Source organism: Sinohyriopsis cumingii, chromosome 1 (genome assembly GCF_028554795.1).
Source record: "Sinohyriopsis cumingii isolate HCF-2022 chromosome 1, ASM2855479v2, whole genome shotgun sequence".
Lineage (NCBI taxonomy): Eukaryota > Metazoa > Mollusca > Bivalvia > Unionida > Unionidae > Sinohyriopsis > Sinohyriopsis cumingii.
Genome location: NC_142961.1, coordinates 39,917,694 through 39,942,074, shown reverse-complemented (window position 1 = coordinate 39,942,074; position 24,381 = coordinate 39,917,694). Strand labels below are relative to the sequence as shown.

Below are 24,381 nucleotides of genomic sequence, written 5' to 3'. Positions count from 1 at the left end.
CTTATTCAAATAAACAATAACAAATATGCACACGTCTAAACTTATTTATTTGTCTGACTATGCCCTAACGCAAGACAAACTACAGGCAATGGAGGTAGAACTATATAAGACGGAGAAAACTGCATTTACTCTATCCAACACGCATGTAGGCAGTTGAACCAAATCATAACATTTTAGAGATTCAAACAATCACGAGTCATGTGACCATGTAACATAGCGCGTTGAGGAACTCGAAGATGTATATACAAGGCATCCATATACAGCATTTGATGTGCATATACTTTTTTTTACAAGTGGCATTACTTGTATGGAATACAACACAGAGCTAATACGGTATTTTGCCGATTGTGTATCGAACACACATGCCTGATATATGCATGCGTTCTGCAGACTGAACCTAGACCTCAGCGCATACCCTGCCAGTGACGACAGACGGTGGAACAGATTCTTGTCAAATGTGTCAACTTCTAGCATTTAAGATAGAAGTATTTTGCCGTGAACCCGATGAAAAATCTTTATCATGCTGTACCGCCCGGTAAATCATGATCATGTTGGGGGGAATGAGGTTTGTATAACATATATTGATAATTCCTTTTAAGGATTTTACATGTTTTACCTTGATGTTTTATTGTATATACAGTACCTTTAACAGAATTTTTTAATCTGTACTTTTTATATTTTATCCTGCTGCATTTTTTTGAAAGGGTTTATCTTCACAAAGGTTCTGCGCAATTAATCATTTTTACATTTAAAGAATTTGGTTTTAATTGGTACCATATTGCGTTATCATACCTATCTACCTACCTACATACATATCTACCTACCTACCTACCTACCCACATACATACATACATACATACATACATACATACATACATACATACATACATACATACATACATACATACATGCATGCATGCATGCATGCATACATACATACATATGCGGTCATGTATTTAATTTACTGTATTGTATATACTAAGTACACTGCGAGAGTTACATATTTTGCAGGGACTAAGTTTTACTTTCGTTCTTTTTTCAAATCTTTCTTCCTTCCATCCTACCTCTCTTCCTGTTTTTCTTTCTGTCTTTCAGAAGCAAAACAACATAAACTGGAGACCTTGAAAATAAGTTCACAATTGATATATTGGTCGACTACACATCCATCCTCATGGAATAACTTTATCTTTTGAAACATTACAAGCTTATAAGGAGACAGAAATCGTAGTTAAATAAAAATCGAGTTTAATATATCCTTTAAAATTCTTTGAATCTGAATAAAAGTGACACACATCTCTTTATTTCGGACAATGAACAATGTTAATAAATTGCCTTTCAGCAAGAAAACCCTTATGCAATCAAATGTGTTTGTATTATCTTTGCTGTATGTTTTTATATCAGAAAATAATATTCGTCCGCAACAACTGTGTAAGCAATTTCATTTATTTATTTATTTATTTATTTATTTATTTATTTATTTATTTATTTAATAAATTCATTTTTTTAAATTATTCATTAACACAATATCATATTATCATTTTAATGACGTTAATTCTCAGTGGTTTCATTACAAATTATGCAGGGATCCCCGAGTGGCCGAGTGGTCTAAAGCGCTCTCCGTGACGGATCACTGCCATCTCACCTCTGCCCGCGTGGGTTCGAGTCTCGGGTTTGGCCAATGTGGGTATGTGAGAAGGCTTGCCAGTAGCTTCTCGTGGGTCGGTGTTTGTTTCCGGGGTTTTCCTGGTTTCTTCCTCAACCATTTATATTAGCCGCTATGTACAGCCTATCTTGTGCTGAAAAATGGCGTTAAACCCTACAATAACAACTATAAATTATGCATGATGTTTGATGAAACAACAATAAACAATAAAATCTTGACTGCACGTGCTGGCATGTAGGCATTTACCAGTGCGATATGTAATATTCCTCAATCTTAAGTTTATTACTACAGAGGATGTGTTCGGAATATCAAGAATACATATATATATATATATATATATATATATATATATATATATATATATATATATATATATATATATATATATATATATATATATATATATATATATATATATATATATATATATATATATATATATATATATATATATATATATATATATATATATAGATATATATAGCTAGCTCATATTCAAACCAAGTTTAATCATAAACTTCTTTGAACATAACAACAGTAAAAATATTTCGATAGTCTCTAATATCGATTTACCAAAAATAGTTACATGTAAAACGCGCAGGACCGTATCGATTACTGGGATGGATGCAATTCCGTGGGTCACCGTATTGCGTGAATGTAATTGGTTACATCGGATGTATTCTGGCAGCGTGATGTGGTCCAAATTGATGGATAATTACACTTTAGACTGGCAAAACAATACTTACACGAAATCTGCATCTTAACTCAGAATTCAAGAGTAAATACCAGTAGTTTCTAAGTTATTGTTTTCAATTGCTGCCGTGCGTTTTATTTTCCTATTGAAATCGGATTGGAAAAGCTGCAGGGAAAAGTAAAATGGAAAGGTAGGTTTTAATATTTATTTTTCTGCAAATATAAAAATGTAACCTCGTTTAACGTTGTATAAGGTATAGGTCCATCCGATGAATTTCAAGGCCCCTTTGTATATGATAGTAAATAAATGTCACGCATTCAAGAGTACTGTTTTAACTTATGTCATAAATTACAAATTTCATTGTTATAAACGCAAGATGGTTATTATGTGTGTGTGTGTGTGTGTGTGTGTGTGTGTTTATTTAATATGTATACCCTCCACGTCTGCTGAGTTAGGGACGATCAAGTTGATTCCATATACCTAAAAATGAGATTATATGAGTCCTCATCGTATGAAAAGTTACTTAATGGGCTGATTTTTTTTCTTTTATTTTTCCTTTTATTTTTATCGGAAGATGCGGAGATAGATATAAACTCTAGTTCAATTTATCTCTTATAGATTTGGAATGTGTTTATATTTATGTCATGTAATGGCTTTGTAAACAAAAATTAAAGCTATGAACGAACATAATAACATGCAGTGGAGACAAAAAGAGGTGCGTTTCATACTGCCATAATTTCTTGGAGATAGAAAGCTTCTTAGTTTCTTTGAGCTTTTCAAAATGCTTTTTAGATTTTGATATTTTTGTATAGTTACTTATCAATCAGCTTATATCTCACTCAACCTATGTCTTCAGCTTCTGCAGATTATTTATTTGTATTTTTTATTGAAACAGTAAAATATCACAATTCTTTTCCTAGTTGAAATGACGATCATAACGATATGGAAAGACTCAAAATAAGAAGAAAATGACACGAGAACAAACACTGCGATAAAGCCTGTAGACTAAATTCGGAAATGAAATGGACTAAGTCCTTCTTATATATATATATATATATATATATATATATATATATATATATATATATATATATATATATATATATATATATATATATATATATATATATATATATATATATATATATATATATATATATCCTCGTATTACTACTGGTTTCTAAGGCGAACTAAGTAACATTTTATAAATCCAGTTAGAGAAATAATCTTCATACAAATCAGAATGACCACTGAAAAATGAAAGAAACAAGAAAATGAACAAACAACTGGAAGAACAAACTGAATGACTGAGAGCAAGCAATCATATTGTTAAAATACTTTTTTTGCAAGCCATTTCAGTTGAAGAAACTGCATTGTACATCACATTTTCTACCGTTTTTCGTAACGCCTGCACCTCAGTCTCGTCATAAAGCATTAACGAGGCACGTCAAATCATTTTAGTAGTTGTTTTTATCTCCCTCAGTTTCTGAAAATTGTATGCTTGCTGTCTTTAATAATCATTACATTATTATTTTGAAAACTTGAAGCGCAGTGGTTCGAAGTTTTTGTGGCTGTTTGTTCGAGTTGTTGTTTGGAGTTTTGTTTTTAAATCTTTTTGTCGTTGTTATTGCTGCTATTTTTGGTGGGGCTTCGGGCTTCGAAGCTCATGAAGAAAAAAATCATTGGGTCTGACTATATTATTCAAGCGATTGTATATTCAAATAATTACTGTTTGAATTAGTAAATTCTCCTATATTTACCGTCAATCGTCTCACTGACTGACATCCTCTTCAGCATACACAGCAACAACAGCTACTAGTTTTCTTTCCATACAAGCTATAATTTTGCCGTTTACAGCATCCATATTTTATATCATTTTTATCTTTTACGACAGGTTGTGTCTCTTTTTCCTTGCGTCGTATTCACTTATCTCCTCTCAAGTCAGCCGTGCAAAAGCTAATATAAGCGATGACGTCACGACAGTGGATAATCACAATGGTAAACAGTTTCACCAAACTATTACTAGAAATGCTTTAAGTGGCAAAATCGATACACTATAATCGAACTCTTCTTCACAGCATTTTGTTAATTGTGGATTCATTTGTTACCTTTAATATGCGTAATGTGTTGGGGTTTTTAAAGAGAGAGAGAGAGAGTGACAGAGACAGACTTGCATATAGGTCTACAATAATACATCAACATTCATGTATCCATTCTTTTTCCTTATTCTGTCTTCCTTACTTTCAAATTTTGAAACCATTACTGACAAACTGTCGATCATAAACAGGAACCAGGAACTCAGTCTAGACGTTTTCGTCGTCTGATTTGGCTGGAAAAAAAGGTCACATTGAAAGATTGCTTCCTTAATAAGAATGGCAATTAAACTAAAGTGCTTTTTGAAATGCCTTTTAAGCTAATGTGCCATGCTATATCCTTTTAAATATTACTCCATCAACTATTAGAAGAAAGGCATTCAGGGAATGATTATAAATCTTCCTTTTAACATCACAAAAAAAGATTCACTTTATTACCCAGAATTATGGTCTATAAGTCACTATCATCCGGTTATTTTATGTTCAAACCAAAACACTGCGCGCGAATTTAGTCGGTTGTAACATAAAATGCGTCACTTCGATAACCAATAGGGACGTTCTAAAGTCTGCATGATGTTGTCATCGTCTGTCAAAAGCCATCCTCGTATTTCAAATAGTCTGTATCTAATTGTCATTGTCTGTCGAAACCCATTCTTGTATTTATAGTTTGGATAATGCTGTCATCGTCTGTCAAAACCCATCCTCGTAATTCAGATAGTCTGTATGATGTTATTGTCTGTCAAAACCCATACTCGTATTTCAAATAGTCTGTATCATGCTGTCATTGTCTGTCAAAATCCATCCTCGTATTTCAAATAGTCTGTATCTTGCTGTCATTGTCTGTCAAAACCCATTCTTGTATTTCAGATAGTATGTATCTTGTTGTCATTGTCTGTCAAAATCCATCCTCGTAATTCAGATAGTCTGTATGATGTTGTTATTGTCTGTCAAAACCCATTATTGTATTTATAGTTTGGGTCATGCAGTCATCGTCTGTCAAAACTCATCCTAGTACCTCAAATAGCTTAGTCAGTATACAAGTACACCCGATGGCAGGATCTCACTGTCAGAACCATGTCGTTGTTGACAGATCCAGTAAATCCATTCTTGACAGTTACGAAAAAGTGGTTGTTGTATCTATCGCCAATCTCTGATATATGGATTAATTCTGTTTAATATTCAAAAGCAAATACTTTTAGTCGAAGATACGATATTTGCATGTCTATGTGTGAATGGACATGAATACGTCCGTGATAGCTTTTAATTAATTTTATCTGCGGGATGGAAAACCAGTACAACGTTTATCCAGAAAATAAGAAAATCGCGTCATGTTTTGACTCCCCATGGCATTCTGAAAAAAAGTTTTTGTTTATATAAAAAATAAGTTCAAAATATATTTAAAAAGTATAAAAGATGAGCTATCACTGACTTAGTTTGTAATTGCATCAAAATAATCAAACATTTTTTCACTTTTGAAAATCATTGGTCACTATATTTTCAATACTAAAACATAAAATCAGTTTTCATCTTTATCTGTAAGAAACTTCTATTAGACAATTCAATTGCGAAACGCTGACCGTACATGTATTTGATACAAATAGCAGAAAACGCATTTTGTTCTGAATGATTGTACCAAGTTATCTTGGTGGTGATAATCGTGCCATCAATGTTCTGAATATAGACATCACAAATGGCATCAGTTGCAGTCAAACTTTTCGCAAACAGTTCGATCTCAGAATAATGTATCGCTAATTTAATTTTTAAATGTGTATGTTTAATTAGCTTAGCTGCTTACTACATGCAGAAGATGTAATCAAATAATCGTCTGTATTTGTACCCTATTATTGCTCCCCTATTGCGCACTTGCTAATTCAGTGCGTGCTTCTCCCGTCAGTTCAATGTAAATACGATGGTTTCAAACTGTTCGGGTTCGCTGCTTGAATCGACGCTATTACAGGTCGATGTTGATTTGTGCTCTTCAAACATTCTTTGAGGGTTACTAAAGGCTGGGACATCACCAATGTAATTTAAATTTTAATGTCTACGCTTTTCAGTGGCATGACGAGAACTGGTTGCTCACGAGAATAGTTGCTGACGAGAACTGGTAGGACGTTAGCACTGTTCACAATTCAATATGTTTCGATTTGATTCTGATGTCAGCAATGTTCCTATATTAAAGTTTATCACTTCTGGACGACTCTCACAAAAACTTCTCATCTAACGGGACTCGTGTACAAACATCATATTTGCATACTGTTATCAACCTGCGTACAATGACTAGTACGTGTTTGGGAACAGTTAGTTATTCATAGTATCTGTGGTAACCTATAACAGTAAGACCATGAAATGACTTTAGATTGGCAAAAAAATTCCTTAGCCCAAATTCCGCAGAATGATATGTCGACTGCTCCGCCGATACATATTTCAAAGGCCAAGCGAAGTCACGGGAGAGCGAACTATAATTAGCTCACTCTGACATCCGTAAGAGTAAACTGTATCTAGGTCACTGTGACCTCCGTTTGCCTGTGATAAGTAGTTTTCCTCCACAATGAAGCAAATACCCATAAATCTTCAGGCTAAATCTAGTTGAACATGTTTATATATATATATATATATATATATATATATATATATATATATATATATATATATATATATATATATATATATATATATATATATATATATATATATATGATAAAGTGTAAAGTATGGAAGAAAATTACCGTATCCCGTCAATAACCTAATTAAATGTAATTATTTATTTGTTAAAATAAATGGTAACAACAACCATTGTAATGCAACAGATTTGTGACTGCATGTTTGTTGATGGTCATTTTATAACTAATTCTATCGCTCATTGCAACGGGTCACCTTTATTAAGTTTGACAATTTGAAAGTTCATGTATAAAACTATATCACTCTCCAGCTGTTTAACATACGTAAATATGATTGGTGCATATGGCCTTCTCTCTCTCTCTCTCTCTCTCTCTCTCTGTACACAATAATATGAAATTGAAACGCATGCACACTATTTTACATTCCATATGTTCGTCTTTACCTCGCCTTATAAACTTCTGTAATTTAATTGATTGTTTTCTAATTAACGAACACCAGAAAACACCGTATTCACTCCTAAATTTTCGATCAAAATATTCAGTCTAAGAAGGGTAAGAAGGTTGCCAATCGGTGACTTTGTCCAAAATGGACGCGTTTGCTAAATGTCAGTCAGGTATATATTTAATATTTTATCTAGTTTGCGTTGTGTAAAAAGCAACTGTGAGATGGTGATTGAAAAAAGTATTATTTTATAACACTTTCAATCTTGCGCTCAAATTTGTACAGTCAAAATCAATTTAAAAAATGGTTGCTGATGCCACCAATTTGAAATTTGATGGACGATATCTATATGGTTTCAATAATATGTACTATTTTCATCCAAAATATATTAACATACTTTTGTCATTTATTACTGTACTTCTCGTTTTCATCCCGATCAAATTTGAATTTATTCACCACAGATTCGAATGTCATTCACATGAGCACAAGCACGAATCAAGAAAATTCGTTCCAGTCCACGACACTGATCACCAACCAAACCTCGACTTATCAAGGTTGTTCGAATTCGTCATCATCACAAATGTACGAAAATGAAACCATTCTGAACAGTACAACACCTTATACAAGCATTCTCTGTGAAGACACGACGTCTGGGTATTCATCAATCAATATCGCAAAAACGCCAGGAAATACAACGAGGAAACAAATAATGAATCTTCCAGATGATGTTGATGTTCTTCCTTGCACTGTATTGTGGGAATACGGCACGTGGAATTTGTTGTACAAGTACACCCGAGAACAGCTTCACCTCGTGCTGTGCCGTTGTACCGGACTTTGCAGCATGCCCACCCTGTCTCCTAAAGGTCGAGAGGAAATATGGGCCTACTATGTCTACAACCCCCTATCAGAGCACAACATTGAGACATTCATCACCGTTGTTGTCGTCTACATTGTCATTCTCATCGTCGGGGCATTCGGTAAACCATGGCTTATGTTTTCAATACTTGAGGGTGGTATTTTCACCAAAGACCTTTTGTTCCTTTTTATAAAATCAAAGGTTAAATGTGCCTTTGTCTTGCATTCAATCTGTTACAGTTTCCAGACAAAATGGACAGAGATAAATATGTTAACAAAAACAAGAAAAAAGTTTTTATGTCTTTATCAATCTTTGAGTTAAACGATATATTTCAAAAAGAAAAATTGAATCAGGATTACATAAATGTCCGTCAAGATCAAAGTATGAATAATTAGGATTACATAAATTTCCGTCAAGATCAAAGTACGAAAAATTAGGATTACATAAATTTCCGTCAAGATCAAATTATGAAAAATTGGGATTACATAAATTTCCGTCGAGATCAAAGTATGAAAAATTAGGATTGCATAAATTTCCGTCAAGATCAAATTATGAAAAGTCAGGATTAAATAAGTTTCCGTCAAGATCAAAGTATGAAAAATTAGGATCAAAAAATTTCCGTCAAGATCAAAGTATGAAATTAAATTGATTTATCAGCGTTGATACATTGAGGAATAACACGGTCATCGATGATTTATTACACTGATGGACGGTAACACGCTCCACATTGACGTATTAGGGTTAATAAGAGGGATAACACAGTCCACAAAAAATGACAATATGAACATGCTTATAAATCGAGTCCAGTTGCAAATAACATAGACACAGATCTGATGGCACATTATGCGACGGCAGTTCTAGGTATGTGCAGTGTACAGTTGGACTCGACTTGTATACAGTAACACGAAATCAATTCCAGCAATATTCTACTTACGAAGTATATAAATTAATGTCATTAGGTTACAGAGAAGATAAGACTTTTTAAAGTTACAAATATCTAATTTTGTAATAAGTACGACCAGTACATTTGTTCCAAATACCAAATTTACAGGATAAACAATTTTGCAATTTGTGTACAATTTTCCACCGTTACCTATGCAAGTGATATGCAGTTTCTGCTTGAGTACAACTTCTCTGAATCTTTTCAGGCAATATACTGACAATATATGGGCTGATACGTTGGGTGAAGTGTAAATCTCCTACCTTCGCCTTCATCATAAGTTTGTCCTGCTCGGACCTTCTCCTACTGCTGTTAGCCATGCCAATCAAGGTATTTGTTTTAATATCTCGTACACACAACCGCACACACGTACGCACGCACACAAATCTGTTTTCTAGTGTCCTTGGCATAAACGATATTTATTTACAAGCATCATTACTGTAAATACATAAAATATATATAAATGTACTATGTTACCGATGAGTCAGCCTTGAATGTTCACGTTTGCGGGCTCACGTTTTAAAATTAGCTTGGTCAATAAATATGAAAATATTCTGAACAATTTATGGAGCAATTTATGGTGCAATTATTGTAGACCTTTTATTATTTTTATATTATTTTTTCTTTCTCGTCTGATCGGAAAGGTAATACTAAGTTACTACCGGAGTTTAATCCTTTCTTGGTAATGAATGAGTAATGCAGATTGCTCGATCGCTTGAAACTATTCAATGTTCAGTTCAAAACCGCAGATCTGTAAATCAAGGTCTCTCATAAAGAAATTGCTAAATGTTTTTCATATCTGGCCTCTAGAAATTAAAGAACAATAGAGCTTGACAGGAAAATAATTATCAAATAATTTGCTTATTTTAACTCCAGCTACTAATTACCATGAAAAACCGGAAGTGCTATCGACTCGACTAATTGGTAATTGTATTCACCAATAAAGGGGACGTATCGATAATTTTCTCTTTCATACTTTCTACTTTAATATTTAGCCCCGACTGATGTTGGACTTAACATTGACGGGTTTAATTTTATTTTTGCAGGTTATAGAGTTTTTCCACCTGGCTGGAACTTTCGTGGAGGCAACCTGCAAGCTCTCGTATTATCTCCGAGATTTCATTTTCCTGTGTTCTGTTGTCACATTAACTGTTGTCAGTTTCGAAAGGTATTTTCTATTCTTTTATATAAATGCACAGCATATCTTAATAATATAATGCAACTGATATTTTATATATACACACGTATGCTAGAGCAATAGTCAATTCCATTTTGACCAGAACACGGACAATATAAATAACTGCCTTTTATAAATATATGTTTAAATCCCGATCGAACTCCTATGACTAAAGTGAAGAAAAATAAATACGCTTGGTAAGGGTTTCGATAAGCTTTCGCTTACATTCCTTTAAAAAAAATTGCATCCAATTCTTTTCCGTCAGAGGAACAAAGTTTCAGTTTTTAAATCTTGCAGTAATGTCCTTTGAAGAGCTAGTTACCTTTTTAATTTCTTGTTTATTTATCGTTCTGAGAAACAAAATATCCAAAAGAGTGAGTCGAAATTCACTGTTTAATTGTCATTTACCATTGCTATGCTCAAAATGTATGTATGTATGTATGTATGTATGTATGTATGTATGTATGTATGTATGTATGTATGTATGTATGTATGTGTATACAACGCAAATGCATGGCTATGCAATGCCTGGTAAGATTCAGCATTCAAGAAAAGGTATGCAAAATAAAAGTACAGGCAAAGAAGGGTAAGATTCCTTAAATAGGTTAAGATCCCTTAAATAGGTTAAGATCCCTTTCAAAGGCAATCTCTTTATGGACACCGCACTATTTTAAAAGTTCGAAGAACCTCTCAGCTGCAACATCGTCACTCACGGTTACACGGTTGTTACCATTAGTTACCACATATGACATGCGGATACATCGAAACTATTCTATATCTCCAAGCACATAAGGGGTTCAAGCAGGGCCGGCGCTACCATATAGGCAAACTAAGCAGCCGCCTAGGGTGCTGATTTCAGGGGGCGCATTTTTAATTTTTTTTTATTATTTATAAATTTGGAAATTGATATTTTCCGGGTGGGGGGGGCGCCAGAATCTAACCTTGCCTAGGGCGCCAGATAGTCTGGCCGGGTCTGGCGCCAGTGTAGTGTTAAATTTTGACCCTCGTTGAATTCTAACCCGCCGGGTCATTTTTCAACGACGGTGATCAAAATTTCACGTTAAAATCTGACCCTGTTTTAAATGTCCAGTTAAATAACGACCCAGATGTAGTATCACATTTTGACCCTCGTTGAATTCTGACCCGGTCGGTAATTTTTCAACGTGATCAAAATTTCACGTTAAAAACTGACCCTTTTTTAATGTCCTGTTAAATAACGACCCGTTCAGGTGAAATTATAACCTTAGGGTAAAATGTTCTGTTATCAAAACTCAACGTTGATTTTTGAACCACTTCTAAAATGAAATCAACTTATTACTCACTGAGCTGTGTCTTTCTTAATTTTTTTTTCTTTTAAGGAAACAATTGTGTGCAATAGAATGCTGTTAATCTGTCACTATCGGAATTCTCTCCGTTATACTTTTTTTTTAAATGTCCCAAAATGCGGAACATTTTCAAAATACTGAACTTTGCTTTGGACAAATTGGACAAACTGATAAATGAATGACTATGTTTCACTTCGGTAAAGTCGCAAGGTTCAACAGGGCAGGTAAATAACTAAACAGTATGTTAGCGATGATCAGGAGCGTAGCTGCCTACACAGAATTTTGACGATTTTTTTCAATAGTTTAAGTTTCACTCACGAAACCGATATGAAATCTATATTTATATAATACAATACATACGGAAAAGAGGATTCATTAGAAGCAAAAATACGAACAAGATAGTAGCAAACTCGAGTCTGTTCATAAGAATTTGATGTTTTCTTTTCATTTTTACAGTATTAAAACACTACCAAGGTTCAGAAAGTCTCAACAAGATGCATGAAATGCTATCTCAGAGCCTTTAGATTGTAACAATGTTGCTCCGTACCCACACACACCCCACTCCTCTAGCCGTTCGAGGCTTCGCCGTTCAACATGCCTAATCATCAATCATATACAAGCTACGTCCCTGAGGATAATTATAACAGTAAATAAGAACCCGTGAATAATGAATAAACCATCTACAGTCGGTTTAAAGATGCATACTAATGAACGACTTTGTCTATTTGAAACTGTAGGTAAATCGGGTAAAATTAAGATTTTTTAAATGAAAATGCAGGTTATAAGAATTAACGTTCAGTTTAAAGTTTGTGATGGATCAATTGCCTAGGCGGTTCAGCGTATTATTTAAGAAAACCATATATATATATATATATATATATATATATATATATATATATATATATATATATATATATATATATATATATATATATATAAGCGTTCAAATCCCAGTGAGGGCACTCTTTTATTAATTTATTTCAAATCGAATTTTGAAGTATTGATATGCAATTTGTTCTAACGTTTTCTAGTTTATAATGCATTTTTGAAATTATTTTTGGGAAATGCATATTATTTTATTTTCATAAACATTCTGCATTTTAAATTACAAAATAATATTCAAGCGATACGACAAAAAAGGCGTGGCGATGTAACTCTTGTTAGATCTAATATGCCGTGTATGTTTCTGAAGTGACCGCGCCTTCGCTTGCGGTTTATATATACGTGCATTTAAGACATTTTGATACGATCTTAAAATTGCACACCGGTACTCTTAAAATCGATAATGCTAACTGTTTTGTCATGATATTACATCAAATAAAAATCTCAGATTTGCATTGGCATGTATTATGCATTATATATTCTTTTTTAAAAATCATATCGATTGGGAATAGAACCATTGACCCTTTCTTGATAGACAAGATTTTAAAAAGCTTACAATGGCATGCATTTTAACGCGAATCATTTCAACTGTTATCAATATACATGGGTATAACTTATCTCCCTATAAATACACCAATGTTTATAACGGTTATCATGTAACTATCGGCCGACAATGCAGAGAAGCAGAGATCAATTGACAATGCTTACGTTTAGACCAAATGTAAACAATATATATATTTAAATTTTAAAAATACATTTCTTAATTTTATTACAAGAAAAACGTAAAACCCGCGACCATAAAATATCGCTAATTTAGCACGATTTACCTGTATTAAAAGATTTCCAAAAATGGCTTCCTTCACTTGGAATTAAATTATATTGTGCTTAGGTAGCGAACATTCCATTAATCTTTTAAATTCTGACGAATACAATTGAATAGTTGGAAGCAATCGAGTTTCCAAAAAGCAAGCAAAATCACTTAAGTTTTTGCTACATTTAAACTAGTATTATGTGTTATTTGTTCAAAATCCCTCAAAATGTAAGGGTGATATGGAGCGGAAACCAAATATATAGTGTATTGGACCTTTGATCACAAAATATCACATTTAACCGACAAGACTGGAATCGGCTCTCTGAGCATAATCTCAATATTGTGCAAATTTGTCCCATCTACTACAGTCAACTGGGATAATTACTGGAGCAGAAGATGTGTTTGTGGAGCAAGACCTGGAAGGTGCCATCACTAACAGGTGTATGTGGAGTTCCAAAAAACAGCCCTTTTCAGGGCTAACCAAAAACTCTAGAAAAGAAACACTATTCAATTTGCCAACGTGAGAATGTAGAGTAGTGTTTATATAAACACTCCCTCCTTTCCTGGTGTAATTGTGTGTGTGTGTGTGTGTGTGTGTGTGTGTGTGTGTGTGTGTTTATGTGTTTGTAAGCGCTCACGTACGTTTGTGTGGATGATAGATTATTGGGTTTTGTAAGACTGAAGTACGTTTGTGTAGATAGTAGAGAGTATGGTTTTTTAAACCTTCACGTGTATGGATAGTATATTATGGTTATGTTTCTGCTTTTCCATGTGTGGATAGTAGATTGTGGTTATGTTTTGGCTTCTCAGCGTGTGTGGATAGTATATTATGGTTATGTTTCTGCTTCTCCGTGTGTGGATAGTAGATTATTGGGGTTTGTAAGCGCTCGCGTAGGTTTGTGTGGATAGTAGAGTGTGTGGTTGTTTAACTTTCCTTTTGTGTTAATATTATAATTGGGTTTTGTTTATGCTTCCCGGTTTGTGTGAATAGTATAGTTAGGGTTTAATTTGACTTCTCCCCGTGTGTGGATAGTATAGTTTGGGTTTGATTTGACTTCTCCGCGTGTGTGGATAGTAGATTTTGTGTTTAATTTGGCATCTCTGTGTGTGTGGATAGTAAATGGTGTGTTTGTTTCTGCTTCTTGACGTGTGTGAATGGTAAATTTGGGGTTTGATTTGGCTTCTCAGCGTGTGTGGACAGTATATTATGGTTATGTTTCTGCTTCTCAGCGTGTGTGGATTGTAGATTGTGGTTATGTTGTTAGCTTCTCCCGTGTGTGGATGGTAAATTTTGGGGTTTGATTTGGAATTTCTGCGTGTGTGGATAGTAAATGGTGGGTTTGTTTCTGCTTCTTGGCGTGTGTGGATGGTAGATTTTGGGGTTTGATTTGGCATCTCTGCGTGTGTGGATAGTATATAATGTGATTAGTTTTTTGTCTCATTACTTTTGTGTGAATAGTAGATAATATGAGAAGACAAAAGTAGGGGATGTTTTCCTTCACGTCCGTGCTTTAGATATAAATGTAAAAAGGGCCCGTCATTCGCGCCATTCTACGGAATAAGCGAAAAGAAGATGGTAGCAGTATCTGACTTGTTTAACCAGTTGAAGGAGAGTTGGTATTGGATGATAGATCCGGAGTATGTAGTGGAAAGACTTGAAAGAGAATGGAAGTTCCCAGGCAGCTTGGACTTTGCAAACAATCTGAAAATAGCCAGGGAGAACATTGAAGGGATGATAGAAAAAGAGGTAAAGAAGTTGAGAGGTTCCATCTCGCCTGAATATGTAAGAGTCGGAACAATGAAGCAGTCTCTTGAAATTGTTATCAAAGTCAGGTGTTTTTTGGATGATATCTTCAATTTGACAGAGTGGGCTTTTGTCAAAAGGGGACGGGACCAAGTCCACAAAGCAGAAGAAATTATGAAAAGGGTCTTGGAAGAAGAAGTCAAGAACGTTAAAGACACATGGGCAAAAGATAGGAAGAACAAGAGAACAGAAAGAAAAAAGAAGCATTTGAGAGAATGAACAAAAACTGGATGAATGTCCAGGAGAAATGTAGAGCGATAGATCATCCAGACTGGATTCCTGAGTCGGAACACAAAAAGAAAGGAATATTGGGAAAATTTAGGAGATGGATAAAGAAACGGAGAAAGTAGAAGAAGAAAAAGCAGAAGAACCAAATGACTTTCATGCCTAACCCTCCAAAAACAAAATTATTTTTTAAATGTGGTATCAGTGTTTATAATCCACGATATATTCCCATGTTTATTTCCCCTTGATGCTAGGCAGGCCCATGATATATTCCTATGTTAATTTTCCCTTGACGCTATACAGGCCCAGGTTGTACTTCAAAGTACTTGTCGCTATATCGTCCCACGGGACCTTGTAATGGTAATTCCCATTGTCGCTATAACTCTTGTTGCCACATCGTCCCAGGGTGGTTTGTAATGCTAATTCCCATTGTCGCTATAAATCTTGTCGCCATATCGTTCCAGGGTGGTTTGTAATGCTAATTCCCATTGTCGCTATAAATCTTGTCACCATATCGTCCGAGGGTGGTTTGTAATGCTAATTCCCATTATCGCCCTATCGTCCCACTATACTACTCTGATGTCTTTCTTTAAATGTTGGTCTACATCTGAAAGTGCTCTACAGGCGTAGGCAATAATCTTTCCATTATTAGTTAATAATGTGCCTAGACCGACAGGAATTGCATGTACAAGTAATTGCGTTTCTTTATTAGGATCGAATTACGCTATTATTGCGTTATTTTATTAAATTCTGTTTTAAGTTTTTCAAACGCTTTATCGTTTTTCACTCCATTCCCATGGTTGATTTTGTTTGGTTAAGGCTCGAAAGGGTCTTTGATTGTTTGACGGAACGCAGCAGGCGAAGTACAAACAAAATTACATTATATCCATTTCAAATATGGAAGATAACTATATTCATAATTTCATTACTACATGTACTGCATTACATTGCTTTTGTTGATTTTATACGTACTAAGCATTTCCTTATTGACGATTCATAAACCCATTTATGCATAACTTGAAACAATATCCGTTAAAAAATTACCCGGAAATCTGATCAAAATTCAACACTGCGATCAGCTTTCAACGACTGTGAAAATCAAAATTCAACGTTAAGAACTGACCCTGGGTCAACTTTCAACATTAAAAGCAGACCCGGAGGGTCAGAATTCAACTAGGGTCAAAATTTAACACTACACCGGCCCTGGGTTCAAGTTCTAGTAAATGCTGTTTGACTCGTGTGTAATAATTCAAATAAAAGATTGGGAGTTATACTATTAAGAATAATGTCATCTACCTCGAGTTTCAATGACGTAACGACAACAAAATTTGTTTACACTTATCGACATTGATCCACATTGAATAATATATATATTTGTCAACATTCCTAACATCACAAGTTGTGAATTTAAACAACGATGCATACCAAGAAAATAACTTCAGTTGACTGTGTATCTTTCTTCCGATTATTAAAACATCATACAGCCCTTATTAACTAGTCTAATGGGGCGAATCAACTTCCCGCCATGACAAGCAATCATTCATCACATGATAACAATCTGATTGACAGCGGACAACTGCTTCAATAACAGTCTTGACTGATATACAACTGTACTAAGTATTACATGGCGCTATTGTCTTGATGTTCGTCTTGTGTGTACGTTACAAGAAAAATATAACTCCGTCATATATTTCGTAGGTAAATCAGTGTCTTCTGATTTTTTTCTTCTTATCTTATAAAATTATATTTTTCTTTCTATCCGATGGCAGATTAGCAAATTTTACTTGGACATAACATTTTCGTGTCCTTTCTCCATTAACTGGATTTCATATATTTTACGTATTTTGACCTATCTACTTTTCTTCATTTGTACATAAGTGGTAACAATGATAAGAAATTGAAAAGAAAACATTTCTCTTGTAATTTGGTGTTTTTGTGGGGATTTTTACTCACTACAATTTTGTTCTATGATTGAAATGAATTATGAAGGTGTCACTGGGTTTTGTAGATCCATTCTAGATCCATTCTAGTACATTTCAGATCCATTCTAGTACATTCTAGATCCATTCTAGTACATTCGAGAGCAAGATAGTATGCACGCCCATGTATAAAATTGCTTTTCAAAAATAGTTCCCAACCGAAATCTAATATATTTTGTTTATGAGTAAGGTTTTTTCTTATAATATCATCAAGGTTTTTACACCAGCTTGGTTACTTTAGCTACTGAGAAGAAAACGTTCTCAAAATCAAACTTATGACAAATGTAAGAGCAGCTTTCGAATGCTGAATTAAGTTTTCTTCCTGTCTTTTTCAACCAATAAAATTCAGTTTTCGATGTGTTATGATGCAGCGATTCCATATGTTAAGTTGCAGTTCTAATGTACAACAGTTAAAACGTAAACGTCATGGGTAATGCCGATCGGAACATCGCTCGGCAATATCCGTCAAGTCGAGAAAATAGATGTATAAATACACATCAGTTTAATGGGTTTGGTGATTTGTCTCAAGCGGAGTGCATAACATAGGCTACAACAGAAAAGGTCGACAGAAGAGTAGTTTATAAAATAGTTCTCAACAGCGGCTATTCAAATCCGGGGTTTCTTTCTTAATAAAAACAGAGACACAAGTGTATACCTGGATCGGTACCACTCTGGTGGCCTCAGATGCGAGAGGTCGCGGGTTGAACCCCAGCCGAGTCATACCAAAGACATAAAAATGGTACTAACAGCTGCTTCTCTAGGCGCTCAGAATTAAGGATTGTCCGGCCTGATGTCAGGATAATGTGGGTTACACATGATGATATATGTCTGCGGTATCATGCCCCATGATTGACATGACTATAAACTGCCACACTGTAGACATTGAGGCGAAAAGACTGAACAATTGTTAAAGCTACGTTACACACACACACACGCACACACACACACACACACACACATCCATGGGTCCCACGTTGGATATATGGATACATGATTACATAAGGGAAATATCGGTTACAGACTTTAAGGTTTGTTGCACACAGGAATCGAACCCACGTCATGATTGTCTGGTTAATCGCAGAGCAGGTTATTCACCCCTGCTTATAACCATCTAACCTGTTTGATTATATTTGTGTGAATATATATAAATTTATTTTATATACTCATGCATCCATACATATCCTGTAGGATTCGGGGATAAGCAATTTGCCTCTGTGTTTGGTGTATAGATGTCAGTTTGAAATTATAATTTCATGTTTGTAGCTTGTATTTCTCAATAGAAATCCATTGACTGTGTGCATTAGTTTGCATTTCTCAATAGAAATCTAGTGACTCTGTGCATTAGATGAGTGTGAATTTCCGCTTGCAGCAGGTTTTCATTCAGGGTGTAACGGACAGTTTTATGCACAAATTTAATGTTAAATTCACCTGCCAAAGATAAAAATGAATAAAAAATAAAATACATAAGTGAGATCTAAAAGGTCTATATTTTGCATATATATATTTAAAGTAACATATAACAATATAATTCACTTGATCTGACAAGTCAGTGGAAATTCTTTAATAAAAAGTCGATGCATCCCACTCCCAAATTTATGCAAGTATGTTTCATGTCCGAATGCCAGTTTTGAGAACACGTGATGATCACGGTGCAAACAGAAGCCCTTTCCCTGGGTGATAATTTTGAAATACATTATGTACTTAATAGTTTGATGCTATTCAAAATAGTTGTCATCCAATCAGTTTTTGATATATTTTACTTGCCTCGAACCAACGTGTCTACTGCTATACGTAGCTAGCTCTGCTTCCTAGCCGACTATTGGTATTTCACTGGCTACATGCTGTGCAATGACTACATGATGTGTACATAACTAGCCGACTATTGGTATTTCACTGGCTACATACTGTGCAGTGACTACATGATGTGTACATAACTAGCCGACTATTGGTATTTCACAGGCTACATATTGTGCAATGACTACATGATGTGTACATAACTAGCCGACTATTGGTATTTCACTGGCTACATATTGTGCAATGACTACATGATGTGTACATAACTAGCCGACTATTGGTATTTCACTGGCTACATATTGTGCAATGACTACATGATGTGTACATAACTAGCCGACTATTGGTATTTCACTGGCTACATACTGTGCAGTGACTACATGATGTGTACATGCCTAACATTATTTTCAAGAACAACACAAACTGGAAAGATCAAATTCACAAATATGTCCACATATTGAATTATTACACAATCATAGCTCAGAAAGTCACACCATACCCTTAAGTTAACAAAATTTGCCAGAGACCAATATAAGAAACTGTCCCCTACCACCTCATCTCGAGTCCGTTCTGTCAACCTTGTTCATTTTTTGGGGGGGAATGAGCCCCTAACAGAACGATAGTCTTGGTTAGAGTGCTGGTGCATGACAGCCAAGCGTCTTAGGTTCGAGTACCGCTTAGAACTTATCATAACTCTAACCTGTTTGACTATCTTGGTGTCATCATATGCATAGGGTAATATTTTCAACACTACAATGTACAGAGCTGAAGATAATATTGACTCAAAATGGGCTGTCTAATATGTGATTGGATATAAACCTTGCAACGCAGAATTACTCAACATTAAATAGCGTTGCAACTTTTTTCAGCGTGCACATTTAGTGAAAGATGGGAATATAATATTTTGTTACTATTCTATAGCTTTAAACTAACTAATGAAAGAGCAAAAACCAACACGTTTTGTAAAATACAACAAATAGTTTATTTCCCAAGAATGCAAAGCGTAAATTTAAAAACGACCCTACAGTATTGTGAATTCAATCACAAATAGTCTTTTAAGTTTTATCACAAATCCAAAAGTATAAAGATCCAAATGAATTCCAGTGGTATTCCGAATAAGCTCCAATATTGAATATGTTGCTGAGTCTGAAGTCTCGAATGTGCCAATTGCCTGAGACTGATGACGTGCTATTAGTTTTTAGATATATCACAATAATTATAATTCAAAAATGTTCTTCTCTGTATTCATTATAATTCTAAATTAACATTTCAGTCCACGAATGTTATTGATGAGCACGTTGCATTTCCAGTGAATAATAATTTGAATAAATAATTCCACCTAAATGAAAACTGAACACTACAACTATTCTGCTAAATGGTTTGTCTAATGCAGGAACAGGTTGCAGATGAACCTTATATATATTCTGATTGGGTTTTCCTACCATGTGACAAGTGTGACAAGATTTACATTATTTAGAAATATGACTTTTAAGTTTCGGTCAATAAAAAGTATTAAAGATCTTGTGATGAGTCTTATTAACTCCTACATGATAAGCCAAATGAGTTTCAAGGGCTAGACTAAATATTTCCTACCTCTACGTCTTAGGCACAACAATTTGATCGCTCACTGGTAACTCGTCAACTGTGTGTACCTCAGGTGGACTCCAATTATTCATAAGGATCAGATTTTAAACAATTAGGTACTTATGTGGCCCTCTGAAACAAACAGGAGATCTCAGGATCTTGTTCCTGTTCGACAATGAGCTATTGTCGTTTATCACCCTAGCAAAAACAAGAGTAGTAAAAGAGGATCACTCTCATCAATACCTATTGATTGCTCCATACCAGGAGCAAAAGTGACCTCATCAAAAAATCTCACCAATAACATGTGTCGGCTAAAGGAATAATTTCCTGATCAACGTCATTCTCAAGAGCTTTATTTGCCAAAGCTCTAGTAACTGCACAAGCTGGGAATAAATCAGGGATTTCTTTTGAATGGAATCGACTTTCTGATCCAAACAAGCTTGTCAGTTACAAATGGATTAACTACAGCCTTATCTCCAGCAAGGTTATTTCCTAGTAATAAATACACAACCTTCATTGGAAAAGACGTCACTATTTCGACTGTCACTGGTCTTGAGACAAAGACTGAAGAAACGTTTACATAGTGAAGATGAACATTAACAAATCCGTATTCTCCTACCTGAATAAGAACACTTTCATTCAAAGAAGACTTCTCATATAAAAAGGCAAAGACCTGATAATACAAGACTCTAATATTTTAATGGGGATATGCTTGACAGAATCACCAAAAAGTAGTATTGAACATTTCGATATAAACGGTTTATAATTTTCCATAATAAAATCAGGCTGGATTTTGTTTGACCCATGATATGTATTATTTCAAAACATGGCAGTGACTTTGACCTCATAGGAACAGAATTTGGAATGGCTCTGTCTTTATTCTTTGTTTATATTTCAAGCTGTAGCAATCAGAAACGACATGCCTTTTCTTGCAATAAGTGTTCGTAGGAAGATATACGAATTTCTGATCAGTCTTATCAGACGTTCGCTTCCTAAAAGTTGCGCTAGACTGAGATTTGGAAGAACTCGTATGAGAATGAGATGGTTGTTTTACCAAAACATTCTGCTGAATGGAAGAATTACGGACAAATGAAACTTTGTCAGTCATGGATTAAACATCAGCTGTACGAGCAACATTTTCTAAATGCTGTCTTGGCCATTTCAAATTTTCATACATTTTGTCAAAATGAGGAAATTACTATATACTTCTTTTTATTTTTTAAAAGCCGGTATTAACCTGATATTTATATTAACATCATCAAGACCTGAACTTGTGTGTAAAAGAGGGGAGTGCTGCTGTCCTCTTGCAAGTTCAAATTCCTTTCATTTTAATTGCATTTGCATTGTTATCTCTTCTCTTTGTCACTTCTTTTATTAGTTCTGCAATCGTATTTTTCTTTCTTCTTTATGAGTTTTGATTTCCTCGTTTCTTTTGAAGCTGACACTTTCTAAACATTATTTCTATTTGATTTTTAATATCAATTATTTTATTTTCATTTCAAAGCCAAATAGCGACCAGCTAATCAAACCCAAAGCACATTTGTCCAAAAATGTATTTTCCACCAAATATTGGATCAAAATATATTTTTTATTTCTTGCTTCAAAAAAAAGCCTTCGCTTCAGAAAGATAATTTTGTCTGTCAAGCTGAAGCAATTCGTTCTTTTTCAAGGACTCCAACCACTCCTGGGTAGGATTTAAAATAAAGTTCTCTGTTTTAGATGACGTTGTGAAGCTTGTTAGTTTCACTAAATATTTCTCAAATATGGACAGGGCACTAAAATACATTCAGAAACAAAGTGAAGTTAAATTAAAAAATTTATCTAAGGTTTATAATATTTTAGACAAAATCGCATCCCGGACGAGCTGCCAGTTTTCTGTTACGTCTCTATAGCCTTAAACTAAAAAAACAAAAGAGTAATAAGAAACAAGTTCATTAAAATTCAATTAAAGAATTTATTTCCCTAGAATACAAAGTAAAAAGTTACAAAGAACTTACAGTATTGTGAATAAAATACCTAATAGTCCTAAACGTTTCATCACAAGTCCAAGAGAATAGATGATTACTAATGGATTCCAGTTGTGTTCTGAATGATTTCCAGTCTTTTAATTGTTTATGCACCAATAGTGTGAAATAGTGCTGATGTACTAACATTTATGATGTTTCATATTGTCTCTTAATGAATTCATAATAATCCTAAAATATCTATTTGGTTCAAAAGTATTTTTGACCACTTTGTAATTTCAACAAATAATTTAAATAAATAAATGCTCTCAAATTAAACCTGAACACAGCTAAAGATCTGATTCCACTTTATTTGATTAAGGAAGGATAACTATGTAGCGGGTTACTAAAATACCACCCCCCCAAAAAAAAAAAAAATAACGGACAAATCTCTTCTTTCTTAATTACCTCTTTAAAAATTCTAAACGTAAACTTTTGCATTCTTACTAATCGTTAAGAAATAATTTTTTTTTTAAACTTTCAAGAGAGTTTTACTATCATATCTTCGGGACACGACAGATTACCTCATAAAAAGCAAAGCAAGCGAACCATTGCTGCCAGACACATTGCTTGTTTTCTTAGATATCACATCTTTATATACTAACATACCGCACAACGAAGGGATACAGGCGTGTAGAGAATCATGGGAAACTATAACTGTAGACAATACACCCACACACTTCCTTGTCCAACTCCTGGAGCTTGGCCTAAAACTCAGTAACTTTGAATTTAATGAAGAAAACTTCCTTTAAATAGATGGAACCTCAATGGATACAAAAATGACCCCTTTGTATGTTAACATATTTATGGGAAAACTGGATGGTCAACTTTTTAGCATCGGTTGAATTTACACCATATCAGTGGGTACGCTTTTTCGATGATATAGAAATGAAGTGGCACCATGGAAGAGAAAGTCTGGATGATTTCATATCAAAGGCAAACAACTTCCATCCCTCACTAAAATTCACGGCAGAAGTCTCCAGTTCAAACCACGTCTTCCTGGACACAACAGCCAGACTATTAGAAAACAAACTCCATACAGACATCTACTCGAAACCAATCGACAAACACCAGTATCTCCTCCCAAGCATCTGTCATCCAAAACACTGCATTAGGAACATCCCATATAGTCAGGCACTGAGGAGACGCAGACTTTGCTCCGACGATGAAACATTCCTAAAAAAAGGTCTGAAGAGCTATCTAAACATTTAATATACCGAGGCTACGACAAAGACCTGATTACAGAGGCAACCCAAAGGGCTAAACAAACAATCCGCGATGACCTACTAAAATACGTAAAGAAGGTAAAGGCTGATAGGATACCACTTTTCCTGACCTACCATCCAGACAACCCCAAAGTAGGTAAAATCATCGGGAAACACTGGCCCATCGTGGAATCGTCGGACGCACTAAAGTTAATCCTCCCTAACAAACCTGTAGTAGCCTACCGGAGTCCAAAAACCTCAAGGACATCCTAGTCAGGGCGAAGCTAAT

General features: G+C 34.6%; 1 protein-coding gene across 1 annotated transcript in view; it reads left to right on the top strand.

Annotated features, from left to right (window-relative positions):
• The first annotated feature begins 2,366 nt into the window (after positions 1–2,366).
• Positions 2,367–24,381, top strand: part of LOC149806751 (thyrotropin-releasing hormone receptor-like) — a 34,325-nt gene continuing 12,310 nt past the window's right edge. Inside the window, exons 1-5 of the mRNA XM_089978393.1 lie at positions 2,367–2,547; positions 4,252–4,355; positions 7,972–8,487; positions 9,515–9,636; positions 10,353–10,474. Coding sequence (XP_089834519.1) covers positions 2,540–2,547; positions 4,252–4,355; positions 7,972–8,487; positions 9,515–9,636; positions 10,353–10,474 — 872 coding nt within the window. The 5' untranslated portion in view covers positions 2,367–2,539. The remainder of the gene's footprint in view (positions 2,548–4,251; positions 4,356–7,971; positions 8,488–9,514; positions 9,637–10,352; positions 10,475–24,381) is intronic.